The following is a 14,380-nucleotide window of genomic DNA, read 5'->3' as shown; positions in this document are numbered from 1 at the left end:
TGGTTAATTACGGCAGGCCGACATGATGCTCTCTGGGTAATTGAAGTCACTCTTGTCGAGCGACTGGGCTGTCATTAATCAGAAGGCGAACAGTAAAGAGAGGGGCACTCTAAAGAAAAGTGATTGTTGTTGATCTGCATAGGGCAACGCGTCAATAAGTCAGTTCTGCAAGGCCCACTCAATCTACTTTAATGTCATTAACCCAGTCAAATATGGCAGCATTAAATAATACGCTACTCAAAGGGAATGGATCATTAAGAGATGTTTGATTGGATTCAAGCCAGATTGCTTTGCTAATTTGAATTATAATGCATGGCTTTCGTTCTAATGAAAGAGAATGGGAACCATTTAAGACTGTACTGATAAATGCAGACTATGCTGAACTGTTCCATGTGGCACACACTGAATCTGCAAATGAAGCAGTGTCACTTTGTGTGTGTGTGTGTGTACGAACACGTGTGTGTGTGTGTGTGTGTGTGTGTGTGTGTGTGTGTGTGTGTGTGTGTGTGTGTGTGTGTGTGTGTGTGTGTCACTGACTGTGTGTGTACCCTTCTTTTCCTTTCCCCCCAGCTTGGTGGCAGATGTGGTGGCGTTCAACTCTTCTTTCAACATGGAGTCTTTCCTGTCCTCCATTTCGTCCTTCATGAAGATGATCCCCGACCACAGGCCCAAAGACCTGGACAAGCTCATACGCCCAAAGTGTCGGGTCCTCCACTTCCCCATCCAATTCCCCCATGTCACAAGGTCAGTGTCATCATCCCTGGCTACAGTAATTTGCCTTCTAGGGATAACCAGGCCACTGATTAAATAAAGCAGATTGGAGAGAGAAAGAGAAAGAGAGTTGCAGGCTTTTAATCCGGCCCAGAGAGCTGATAGGGTTTGGGAGCATGGTTAATAGCAATCTGACTGACTGGAGAGAAGTTAGTTGTGTAAGAGTCAAGATTAGTAGTGTCTACGGAGCTTTAATATCCTGTTTCGTGTTTTCGCTAAGGCCTATCTATCACTCTCGCACGTACCGTAGCCTATGTATTCATTACAGATGTTGATGTGTCTATGTGAAGTGTTTGGGTGAGATGGAAAGAGGTGGCAACCTTTTTAGGAGGACAGAGGTTTTTCTGTATCTCTTTGGATTGATTTAAGTGCTTCATCAGTATAGGTAACATATAAAAAAAGAATAATTATTTAATTAGAACATTGCGGTTAAGGAATATATTGAATCAAGCAATACTATTTGCTAGACGTATTATGAATTATTTCAACTAAAGCGCGGGAAAATATCCATTGTTACCTCAAATTGTACTTAGAAATTCACTTCAGCTAATACCAAATAATGAGTTTACATTTGTAAGTAAAATAACATGCATATAGATTAGAGAACTGTCATTGTGGATCGATTGGATCCAGGCGTCTCTTTATAAGCTGTTGTCTCGGCTCAGTGGTGAGGGGTGGTTCTTTTTTATTGCTCTGTTCCAAAACAATGCGCTAGCTGCTAAGTGCTCCAAACCTCCACGCAACAGAGAGGGTCTGCTTCCTATTACAGACCAAATCAACAGCAGCCACTTCTTCACATGAAAACGACGGCATCGTAACCGTTTAAATTTGAGTATGAACATTGAAACACCAAAGGTATTTAGACAAAGTCCTTTTTGTGTTGACCACACAGGTGTGTGCTTGTCAATCCAATGTTGGTGTTGCTGCTTGAACATTTCTCTTATGTATCACAGCTGGAATTTCTTCCATGATATCCCATTTTAAGCAAAACCATAATGCCCATATTTTCATGGGGGCGGCATGGCATTTATTGAATAGAAATTCATAAACATATGATGCAGTTTTTTAGCGATTCCTGTGCTTTCTTTCAAGCCTTGCCATTCTCGGGGGTGACCGAACACAGTGGAAAAGATGAAAGCAGTCTCCGCCGCTCACCCAAGTGCACATATTGTTCTGAGCATACTCTTGTGGCATATTATAGCTAATTATTTAAGCCTACGTCTCCCTGTCCATGAAACTTGTGTGTGAGAGTGTTTGTGTGACCCTGCCTGCAGTAATTGTGTCACACAGACTTTATTTTATGGCCTTCCCAATTAGAGCGAGTGTATTATGTGATTTGAGTCCACTTTATGCTGGAAGCGCATATTCCCTCACAGTGACAGGTTTAACATTCAACATCATCATAATGCATTAACACATAACTAGACAGATTTTGTGCCAAGATTAAGAGTAAGGTTTGTTTTTATAGTATTTAGAGAGTATTTTTTTCTCTTTAAATTTTAAGTACATTGAAAGCAATGATGCAACTACAGTTTCTGAGCAGTGTGTGTGTTTGTGTGCATCTCTACATGTTTCCCTGTATATTCGCTGCGGTAAGAAATACTGAAAGTGAACTGCCATGGATGACGCAGGCCTCTCGCCCAGAGTGTTTTTCAGCTCATTTTCAGATGGTAATTTGCCTGATCCAAAGCAAACTCACAGAGTGTAAGTAAGCGATTATATGCATGGCCGACAATCCCCCAACATGCCCGCGGTCCTTTTCCAAACACAGTTAGTCCAGCTCTTTGAAAATATAAAACGCTCAGAGAAACAAATAGAGGAGAAATACCAGAAGATTTTTCTGTATAGGTATTTTTATGTCGCTCTGTCGCTCTCAGAAATGTCCACTCGGTCCAAGCTCTGGAGAGTTTATGGTGTTACTGAGAGCCCAAATGAATTTGCAAATTCACAAATAAAAACTCTCAACAACCTAAAAGCCCCTTTTTTCAGGCTGCACAACTGGTGGGTTTGTGAAAGCAATGGAGGGCTCTTTGTGGTTTGTGTGTTTGCAGTATCCATCTATCAATCGGCTTTTGAGAGGTGGACTTTTGTAATTTAATAGCGATTGACCTGAGCCAGCAGAAACCTGCGGTGAGATACAAAGCCATCACATTTATCATCGTGGAACAGCGGGGCATTGACTTTCTTTGAGTATTGTCAATCCGCTGGTCTGGTGTTTGTGTGTGTATGTACACACACACACACCAGACCAGACCAGCGTATTGACAATATTCAAATATATATTATATATATATATATATAGTGGGTGGGGAATGGAGAGGGGTCATCAAATGTGCACGTGATCAGCAGGTGCCAAATTCTGGCAGGCCTTGCCCGGGACCCCACTGCAGTTTCCCCCATTCACCCCAGTTCTTTCTGAGGCCTTTGTGTGGCTGTCAGGTTGTCAGACAGCGTGTGTTCCTTTTCCTCTTGAGAACAGAACGCCGTCAGGTGTTCAAGGGGGAGGGAAACCAGATTGATCATGATTAGTATATTGTTATTTCATTTTCTCACATATAATATCTGCATTAAAAAAGGAATGTGGAAGGAACCAAGGGAATGTAGGCTTCTATGGAACAGGTTCTCCATTGTTAATGTTAAGAGACAAAAGGAGGGATTCCTTTAATGTTCTTCCATGAAAAGATATTAATGCAGGTTTCAACTCCGCTTGCAAGCGTTGTACGTTCTTTAGGACCTCCCCACTGATGGCCGGTTTTCATTAGGTCCCTTAACTCGCTACAGATAACTGAAGATACTTTTAAGTTGATTGGGAAAAGGTTGTTCTTTTTTGGCTACTTTTAAAAGACATTGATGTGGCTCTGTGTGAAGAAGCAGGCAGTCAACTCAGGTCTCAAGTGACTGACTCCTGGAATGAGTCTGCTGGAGGAGCAGATGGCAGGATATCCTGTTTGAAATGTTCCTTTGACAAAGTTCAAATGCAACTGGACATATTCGCAACTGATTGAAGATGGTAACATTTTTATACTGGAAGACAAATATAATCTGTTTAGTCCAACACGATCCAAAAATAACCTAATCAGATATATTCAATTATACAGTTAATTTTGTGTTTCACTGTTTAAACGACTGATGAGACTTTTGGATGAATACTTTTTGTGTGAAAAATGGCGAGGTTAACCGGTTTGCTTTGGTTTCTGATTTGTGTCTAAGAGAGATTGTTGTCGTATCATCCACCCCACATAGAAAAACTATGAAGAACAAACAACCCCAAGGAGTGTCGAAGGTTTTCTACATTATAGACATCTGAAGGCATTTGTTGCCACGAGCCTTGGTAAAGCTTGGTGGGGCTGTTTAGCCGTGGGACTGTGGGGACTAATTGGAAACATTAAAGCGATGGAGCAGAGGAATTTGAAAGGCAGTGCTGTCTGGGTCGACTGGCTTGAGGAGACCGTGTTAAACAGGTGTGGTGTAGACAGAAACAAGGACTGACTGATGTTTGGAATTGATTTACCATTAGATCAACAGGGTGATCATTTTGCAATAATTGAACAAACATCTACCAAATAGAGACGGAAAGAAAGAAAAATGCTGTAGTACAGTCCTTCATGTGGTTATTTAGTCTCCTTATGATATGTAGAAAAGTGTAAAGAATTCAAGCTACATTGTCTGCTTGATTCCATTATTTGTATTACATTTACATTTGAGTCATTTAGCAGACGCTCTTATCCAGAGCGACTTACAGTAGTGAATGCATACATTTCATAAATTTTTTCCCCCCCGTACTGGTCCCCCGTGGGAATCGAACCCACAACCCTGGCGTTGCAAACACCATGCTCTACCAACTGAGCCAAATTGATGATACATACCCCCTGCCTGTGAATTTAATTCAGATGATTCACCACGTTCTCTCTGACTTTGTTCATGGGTAGACTTTCAACTGATCCCAGATATTTATCCCCTTGTTTACCACTAATGAAAATCTAGAACAATATGTTGTGTTCAACAGATTTATATGACCATGTAATCTGTTGTGTACTCCAATCTAACCTCTAATCTTGATCATGACACCGTTTAGATACTGCCTGAGATGAGGTAAATCTCCCTAAACCTCACTCACCCAGCCACCCAGCCCAGCCAGCCAGCCAGCCCAGCCAGCAAGCCCTGCTCTGCTCTGGCCCGCGGGGGTCAAATCCGCTGTCACCATTTGCCTCCCGAGCCTGTCATCCTCAGATGACCTGACGCTCATCCCACAATCTCCTCTTTGATTACTCTACAGTCACCGACCGGCGGTCACCCTGCCTGTGAGGAGGAGGGGGAAGCCTAGCTCTCCTAATCAAACCACCCCTGTATAAGCTCATCTGTGACGTGATGAAAACAGCTGTTGGTCGGTGGGCACCTTTTTTCTATTTACCTTGACTTTACTTCTGTCCTCCTTTATCCTCTTATATCTTCCAACTCCTCATCCTTTCATTCTACTTTCCCCCTCCACTATTCCCCCCCCCCCCCAAAAAAAACCTCCAGTTTATTTCACCTGACATGTAGCTTGAGTACAGAACTGTATGCAGTAAGAGCTCAGCACAAAGTATGATGACAGTGCACAGCGAAACTGGAGGTACGGTGGTGCCTCAGCTTTCAGTCGCTCATGTGCCAGGAACGACCACAATTGGGTCCATATGGTGGCTTTGAAGTTCGGGGAACTAACCGTGATGAATAGGAATGAATTAAGGATCAAACCCTGCATTGGTGATTTATCCTTAATACCAAACTTTAGCTAACACACATTGGCATCTGTTCAGTGGTGACATAATCAAGAAAAATGGGTGTTTTCAAAACAAGCTACACAATGCAATAATCTCCTAACTAGGGGAGCTTTGCCTCAGCCAAAGCTGATAGAGGAGGATATTGAAAATGATCACCTATTTATTTCTACATTTAGCACATGGCTCGTCTGCAATGTGCGTCACACATTCTCAATAACAAAATTGTTATTGAGAATGTGTCCATGACAAACCCTCCAAAGACTGATATCTGAACTAATCCCAATAACACTAACAATAAGTACTGTTATGTTACTTTCATGTTCATTTTAGTTATACATCTACAACCTGTAGTCCCACAGACTACATCTACAACCCCGTCAAGTAAACTTGGATCTCACACAGACAACCTCCTTTCACCAGAAACTGTAATAGTTTGACACTAACCATTTCTACTTTTCAAACTTTAGCTCACTTCAATATACACAGAGAGATGAATCAAATGGCCACTGGACTATTTACATTGACCCCCCCCATTTGTTTTGTACACTGCTGCTACTCGCTGTTTATTATCTACGCATAGTCACTTCACCCCCACCTACATGTACAAATGACCTTGACTAACCTGTACCCCCGCACATTGACTTGGTACCGGTACCCCCTGTATATAGCCTCGTTATTTTTTTATTTAAATTTTTTTTAACTTTAGTTTATTTGGTAAATATTTTCTTATCTCTTCTTGAACTAACTGCGCTGTTGGTTCAGGGGTTGTAAGTAAGCATTTCACGGTAAGGTCTACACTTGTATTCGGCACATGTGACAAACAAAGTTTGATTTGATATCTGTCCTGTGCCATATTGTTCCGAATGTTTATCCCATTACACAAATAAGATTTATACCCCATACTTTACATTTAGAAGGACAATGACAAGCATGTGACCATGATGTGTCCACAGAGCATGACATCACGGTGCACACAGAGTGTTTTAATTGGAACAGAATGACTTCTGAGTCTTGTCCCTTTGGGATGGATGGTGCTTGCGTGTCACAAGGAAAGGCGCTAATTTTGGTCTGTGTTCCAACTAGGGTTGCAAAGCTACCAGTAATTTACCAAAGTTACCGGAATCTTCAGTCATTTTGGTAAATTACCAGAGCCACTGCCTGTTCACCCCACTATCATACATAAGGCAAGGTCAGTACAGGTGCATCAAAGCTGTGACCGAGAGACTGAAAAACAGCTTCTGTCTCAAGGCCATCAGACTGTTAAACAGCCATCACTAGCACATTAGAGGCTGCTGCCTATAGGCATATACAAGAAATCACTGGCCACTTTAAGGAATGGAACACTAGTCACTTTAATAATGTTTGCATATCTGGCATTACTCATCTCATATGTATATACTGTATTCTATACTATGTTAAGTAACTTAATAATGTTTACATATCTTGTATTACTCATCTCATATGTATATACTGTATTCTATACTATCTTAAGTAACTTAATAATGTTTACATATCTGGCATTACTCATCTCATATGTATATACTGTATTCTATACTATCTTAAGTAACTTAATAATGTTTACATATCTGGCATTACTCATCTCATATGTATATACTGTATTCTATACTATGTTAAGTAACTTAATAATGTTTACATATCTTGCATTACTCATCTCATATGTATATACTGTATTCTATACTATCTTAAGTAACTTAATAATGTTTACATATCTGGCATTACTCATCTCATATGTATATACTGTATTCTATACTATCTTAAGTAACTTAATAATGTTTACATATCTTGCATTACTCATCTCATATGTACAGTTGAAGTTGGACGTTTACATACACTTAGGTTGCAGTCATTAAAACTTGTTTTTCAACCCCTCCACAAATTTCTTGTTAACAAACTATAGTTTTGGCAAGTTGGTTAGGACATCTACTTTGTGCATGACACAAGTCATTTTTCAAACAATTGTTTACAGATTATTTCACTTATAATTCACTAAATCACAATTCCAGTGGGTCAGAAGTTTACGTACACTAAGTTCACTGTGCCTTTTAAACAGCTTGGAAAATTCCAGAAAATGATGTCATCGCTTTAGAAACTTTTGAAAGGCTAATTGACATTATTTGAGTCAATTGGAGGTGTACCTGTGGATGTATTTCAAGGCCTACCTTCAAAATCAGTGCCTCTTTGCTTGACATCATGTGAAAATCAAAAGAAATCAGACAAGACCTCCACAAGTCTGGTTCATCCTTGGGAGCAATTTCCAAACGCCTGAAGGTACCACGTTCATCTGTACAAACAATAGTACGCAAGTATAAACACCATGGGACCACGCAGCCGTCATACTGCTCAGGAAGGAGACGTGTTCTGTCTCCTAGAGATGAACGTACTTTGGTGCGAAAAGTGCAAATCAATCCCAGAACAACAGCAAAGGACCTTGTGAAGATGCTGGAGGAAACAGGTACAGAAGTATCTATATCCACAGTAAAATGAGTCCTATATTGCCATAACCTGAATGGCCGCTCAGCAAGGAAGAAGCCACTGCTCGAAAACCGGCATAAAAAAACAGATACAGTTTGCAACTGCACATGAGGACAGAGATCGTACTTTTTTTTCATGTCCTCTGGTCTGATGAAACAAAAATAGAACTGTTTGGCCTTAATGACCATCGTTATATTTGGAGGAAAAAGGGGGAGGCTTGCAAGCCGAAGAACACCATCCTAACCGTGAAGCATGGTGATGGCAGCATCATGTTGTGGGGGTGCTTTGCTGCAGGAGGGACTGGTGCACTTCACAAAATAGATGGCTACATGAGGGAGGAAAATTAGGTGGATATATTGAAGCAACATCTCAAGACATCAGTCAGGAAGTTAAAGCTTGGTCGCAAATGGGTCTTCCAAATGGACAATGACCCCAAGCATACTTCCAAAGTCAAGGTATTGGAGTGGCCATCACAAAGCCCTGACCTCAATCCTATAGAAAATCTGTGGGTAGAACTGAAAAAAGCGTGTGCGAGCAAGGAGGCCTACAAACCTGACTCCGTTACACCAGCTATGTCAGGAGAAATGGGCCAAAATTCACCCAACTTATTGTGGGAAGCTTGTGGAAGGCTACCCGAAACGTCTGACCCAAGTTAAACAATTTACAAGCAATGCTACCAAATACTAATTGAGTGTATGTAAACTTCTGACCCACTGGGAATATGATGATAGAAATAAAAGCTGAAATAAATCATTCTCTCTACTATTATTCTGACATTTCACATTCTTAAAATAAAGTGGTGATCCTAACTGACATAAGACAGGGAATTTTTACTTAGGATTAAATGTCAGGAATTATATATATATATAAACATTTTTTATCTGTGTCCATTCTGTTCAAGAGAAAATAGCCTAATTAATGAAAAAAGCATCTAATCAAGAATGGCATTATTTTCAATTAACTCAAACTATTGACTTTTTTCACAACTGCCACCAGTTTGGCACCGAAATATTTACAACATTTTGACAGTAAAATAAACAAAAGTGTCTAAGAAAATACGTAAAGGATATTTATGTTTTAGCAGGTGCTCTTATCCAGAGCGATTTACAGGAGCAATTAGGGTTAAGTGCCTTGCTCAAGGGCACAATGACAGATTTTTCACCTAGTCAGCTCGGGGATTCGAGACAGCAACCTTTCGGTTACTGGCCTACCCTCTTAACCGCTAGGCTACCTGCTGCCCTGTTTCATACTGAAACCCTCATACACCAATGGTATTCACTAAGTTAATGTTTTATATTTATACAGCTTTGTCATACATGTTTTTATTAAACATTTGTATTTAATATAACAATTGTATATTGTACATGTATTAAGGCCACACAAAGGGCGAGATAATTACAGACACCTATGATAATCTGAAGTACCCAAAAAGGCCACTAGATGTCATCTTATAAAATTTCCCCCCAAAACTTAACTTAATTTACCCAAATTCTGGTAATTTACTAGTCGACTTTGAAAGTTTCCAGTAATTTACCCTCCCTTTGCAATCCTAGTTCCAACCCAGTTAAAGATAATGGTTTAATGCCACAGAGGAAAACGGTCACTACTATTTTGAGGACGGAGGTCAGTTGGATATTTCTGAGGGATCTATGCTTTACATTGTACTTTTTTTTCGCTCTTGTTTGCAATGTATTATGGAACTTCCATATCCCTCTCTGTGTTTGTGACAACAAATCAAATCCTAACATGGGGATTTTCATATCCGAAGCTCAACCTGGATGAAAAACATTGAGTGGACAGGTTATATTTTGTGTATCGGAGGGTATTACCACCCGATCTGCGCTCCACAGCAGATGTCTGGGCTTCTGTGCCTCTGGTGTAAGCCGCTTGTTCCCGATGTCACATTTTGCAAGCCATATGCATGTTACATAATGTCATAGTTTTCCCACAATAACCACCACAAAAAACTCCCTATTATTTTGTGACTTTTGGGTGTCTCAGGCTCTGAGCTCTACAGTCATCCATGATACTCAAGGCAAAACGTCCTCCATCCTCCTCCATCCTCCTCGCTCCCCTTCCACCTTAATCTCTGTCTAAGTCAGAACACTCGTGGGGAATTCCCCCCCTGGGCCCTCTCGCTGACCGTAGCCTCCTATCACCATGCCATATCGAGTAGACCAGCATCCCTCATAAGAGTGCTGCAGAGTGGACTGCACCGATAGTTTCTGACTAAAGGGTCAGCTCGCCAGCCTCATAATGACTGTAATGTAGATCTTAATGGGCTTTAATGACCTGCTCTGTCCGTGCCACGGAGGCTGAGGCTTCTCCCAGTGCTCTGGCTGCCTCAGGAACGGCTAAAGAGTAGCTGACTGGCTTGGCCGTCCCTCATCAAGCCACTATTAGATGGGCTAAATGGCTAGTTTTGGGGATTATGCTGATGAGATTGTTTTGAAGTGATGCCCCCAGGACAGTAACCTTGATGCTAAACCTTTGGATGGTTCCGTGCCTTGTATTCTGTACTACTCTGAACACTCACTCCTACTTTGTCAGGTCAGATTCATCCTGGAAGGACCAGGAGTGTCCTTAGATCACCTCAACAGTGGTGTCTGTTGTCATTAAAAACAAGACTCTGTGTTTAGTTCTAACTCAGTTACTTATTGGGATCCTATGTTGATCAACTCCTGGTACCACATGTGCTATAGATTTGACCTCAACCTCACAAACAAAGAAGAAACCCCATCACCTACAATGAGTCATTGTCATAGCTAATACTTATCATATTAGCAAGCAGCACTTTGGTCTTCTTTGGGTACGTGTTTCATGTGAGGTTGTACATTATTTATGTACCAAACAGTCCTTGGCTAGCCTGTATAATGCTACTGTGTGAGTGTACAGCCCAGAGGCCTCCATTTTCCTCCGTCCCCAGAGCAGAACAGAGCCCATTCTCACCGTGGCTCAAGATCACTGCCGTTTTTCATTACCCAGTGGGAGAGACACTTGTGATTATTGCCAATAAAGGAAATTAGATCAAATGATTTTTGACTTTGACTCCCCCCTTCATCCTTTCACATTTAATCAAATGCAGAGGTAAAGCCATCACAGAAATTGCTGTTGATTTATAAATAAGCTAATTGGCGGCATTCTCCCTAAGTACCGCTCTCTCTCCCTCTTTTTCCCTCTCTCTCTCTCGCTCTCTGCCGGTAGATACGGCAGCGTTTTTATTGCCCCTAGTCTAAACCCCTTCATCCAATTTTTAAAATGGCTTATCGAATGAAATATTCCCAGGGGGCTGTGAGGCAGCCTCATTGGTCATACCTAACCACAAGTGGCTCTTTGTCAGCTCCACAGTCCAGCTGTACGGCAGAGGCCATCCCATGTCCATATCGGTTAGGTTCTTTATCCATCTGCCCACTCTATCCCACTTTGTCAGGTTTATCAATGCCTTGTCAAGGTAACGTCTTGCTGCTTGATTTCAGCAACACAGCTCTGAAAAGAAAGGCTTTATAGATTCTAATAACGCAAGTGCATTGCTAGAGACGGACAGTGCTTAACATTTGTCCCCTAGCCTAGCCATATGTTTTCATGCATTTTTTATGCTAATCTTTCCACACCTAAGGCAATATTATCACCCTCTCTTCAGTCTCTTTCCTCAAGAAGGATTCGTTATGTGAAAGACAGTAGTGCTTGAGGTAGATGATTAAGGAAGTTGACATTAGGAAACTGGTTTTACCCAATGAAGTGCCGTGGAACCATATACTGTAGCCGATAGGCTACCACACCCATTGCTTAATTGTAGATGACTTTTCCAGAAATATATATATATAAAAAAGCCATAAACACCATGAACATCTTATGGTAACGTTGCTAAATCTGTTAGCGGAGATTCGTCACGCCGTGATGTCATTCTCACCACAGGATTCTTCTGGCATCAGTAACAAGCTTTTAATGAAATTCAGGATGGGCCTAAACTCCACTGTATTTGCTACAATAGTTGCTGGTTCATTCAGGTGTAGTTGCTAAGAAAGACCAAGGCTGTGGGCGGTATGCTTTGATATACTGTATCTTTGTCTTCCTCACCCACTGGAAAAATACAGGTATTTATAAAGCCAATGACAATTCCTCTGTGAACCAGCAATTCTTGACTAAATACTTATTGGCCTAATCTTGGTCTGGCCTTGTGGTATCATCCAGAAGTAATAAGTAGACTGGATCTCTAGATTGACTAGAACAGTAACAAGACCCTCGGTCTATGCCACTCTGTAGCATGAAAAGCAGTGGCTCCTGCCTTTATAAATTCACCCTAGCCACGAACACTTGCCTTGGTGCCAACACTTTAAATGTGTTTCCCATTCCTTCGTCAATGACATCAGCATCTTTCCGTGCTTGTTCTCTTCCTCATCCAAGTCTGCCTCTCCAAGCAAAGCAACCTGACAAAGACAGAGGCTTTCGGTAGCGTCAGAAGATCTTCTCCATTTTTTGTTTTCATTAGTGAAGCAAACCATTCACAATGCACGAGATGGATACAGTTCTATGAGGAGATTTTCATATCTACTTCGATTGCTGTGAAATTGAACAGTGGGTAAATGCATTTAAACAATATTCCTAGAACACAAGCTCCATCTCCATCACAGGCCAGCATCATGTTGATGACCTCAGAGCCCCACAAGCCTCACAGGGTTAACCCATGTCTCCAGGCAGGCCAGAGGCTCCACGGTAATACAACAGTGATAGACTAAGTGGAGGCTATGAGAAATGACTGACATGTTTATTCTTTAAATGTTTTATGAAACTCTTTATTGTAAAAAAAAAAAGTGTCATAATACACTCAACAAAAATACAGTTGAAGTTTACATACATCTTAGCCAAATACATTTAAACTCAGTTTTTAACAATTCCTGACATTTAATTCCCTGTCTTAGGTTATTTAAAGAATGTGAAATGTCAGAATAATAGTGGAGACAATTATTTATTTCAGCTTTTATTTCTTTCATCACATTCCCAGTGGGTCAGAAGTTTACATACACTCAATTAGTATTTGGTAGCAATGCCTTTAAATTGTTTAACTTGGGTCAAACGTTTTGGGTAGCCTTCCACAAGCTTCCCACAATAACTTGGGTGAATTTTGGCCCATTTCTCCAGACAGAGCTGGTGTGACTGAGTCAGGTTTGTAGGGCTCCATGCTCACACACACTTTTTCAGTTCTGCCCACACATTTTCTATGGGATTGAGGTCAGGGCTTTGTGATGGCCACTCCAATAACTTGACTTTGTTGTCCTTAAGCCATTTTGCCACAAATTTGGAAGTATGCTTGGGGTCATTGTCCATTTGGAAGACCCATTTGCGACCAAGCTTTAACTTCCTGACTGATGTCTTGAGATGTTGCATCAATATATCCACATCATTTTCCTGCCTCATGATGGCATCTATTTTGTGAAGTGCACCAGTCCCCCGTGCAGCAAAGCACCCCCACAACATGATGCTGCCACCCCCGTGCTTCACGGTTGGGATGGTGTTCTTCAGCTTGCAAGCCTCCCCCTTTTTCCTCCAAACTAAACGATGGTCATTATGGCCAAACAGTTGTATTTTTGTACGATTTTGTACAAAAAGTACGATCTCTGTCCTCATGTGCAGTTGCAAACCATAGTCTGGCTTTTTTATGGTGGATTTGGAGCAGTGGCTTCTTCCTTGCTGAGCGGCCTTTCAGGTTATGACGATATAGGACTCATTTTAATGTGGATATAGATACTTTGTTACCTGTTTCCTCCAGCATCTTCACAAGGTCCTTTGCTGTTGTTCTAGGCATGATTTGCACTTTTCGATCCAAAGTACGTTCATCTCTAGGAGACAGAATGCATCTCCTTCCTGAGCGGTATGACGGCTGCGTGGTCCCATGGTGTTTATACTTGCGTACTATTATTTGTACTGATGAACGTGGTACATTCAGGCGTTTGGAAATTGCTCACAAGGATGAACCAGACTTGTGGAGGTCTACAATTTTATATCTGAGATCTTTGCTGATTTCTTTTGATTTTCCCATGAGGTCAAGCAAAGAGGCACTGAGTTTGAACGTAGACCTTGAAATACATCCACAGGTACACCTCCAATTGACTCAAATTATGTCAATTAGCCTATCAGAAGCTTCTAAAGCCATGACATCATTTCTGGAATTATCAGCATTTTCTGGAAGTGAAATAATCTGTCTGTAAACAAGTCTTGGAAAAATGACTTGTGTCATGCACAAAGTAGATGTCCTAACCGACTTGCCAAAACTATAGTTTGTTGACAAGAAATTTGAGGAGTGGTTGAGATAAGGAGTTTTAATGACTCCAACCTAAGTGTATGTAAACTTCTGACTT

General features: G+C 41.1%; 1 protein-coding gene across 4 annotated transcripts in view; it reads left to right on the top strand.

The window, feature by feature from the left end:
- The window catches only part of qtman (queuosine-tRNA mannosyltransferase), a 46,568-nt gene that overhangs the window by 12,807 nt on the left and 19,381 nt on the right, over positions 1-14,380 (top strand). For all 4 annotated transcript variants that reach the window (XM_014173508.3, XM_014173509.3, XM_014173507.3 and 1 more), the window contains one exon: positions 571-744. In XM_014173508.3, coding sequence (XP_014028983.1) covers positions 571-744 — 174 coding nt within the window. The remainder of the gene's footprint in view (positions 1-570; positions 745-14,380) is intronic.

Source organism: Salmo salar, chromosome 25 (genome assembly GCF_965601325.2).
Source record: "Salmo salar chromosome 25, fSalSal1, whole genome shotgun sequence".
NCBI classification, from domain to species: Eukaryota; Metazoa; Chordata; class Actinopteri; order Salmoniformes; family Salmonidae; genus Salmo; species Salmo salar.
The sequence above is the reverse complement of the archived record's forward strand: the minus strand, read 5'-3'. Positions and strand labels throughout refer to the sequence as shown.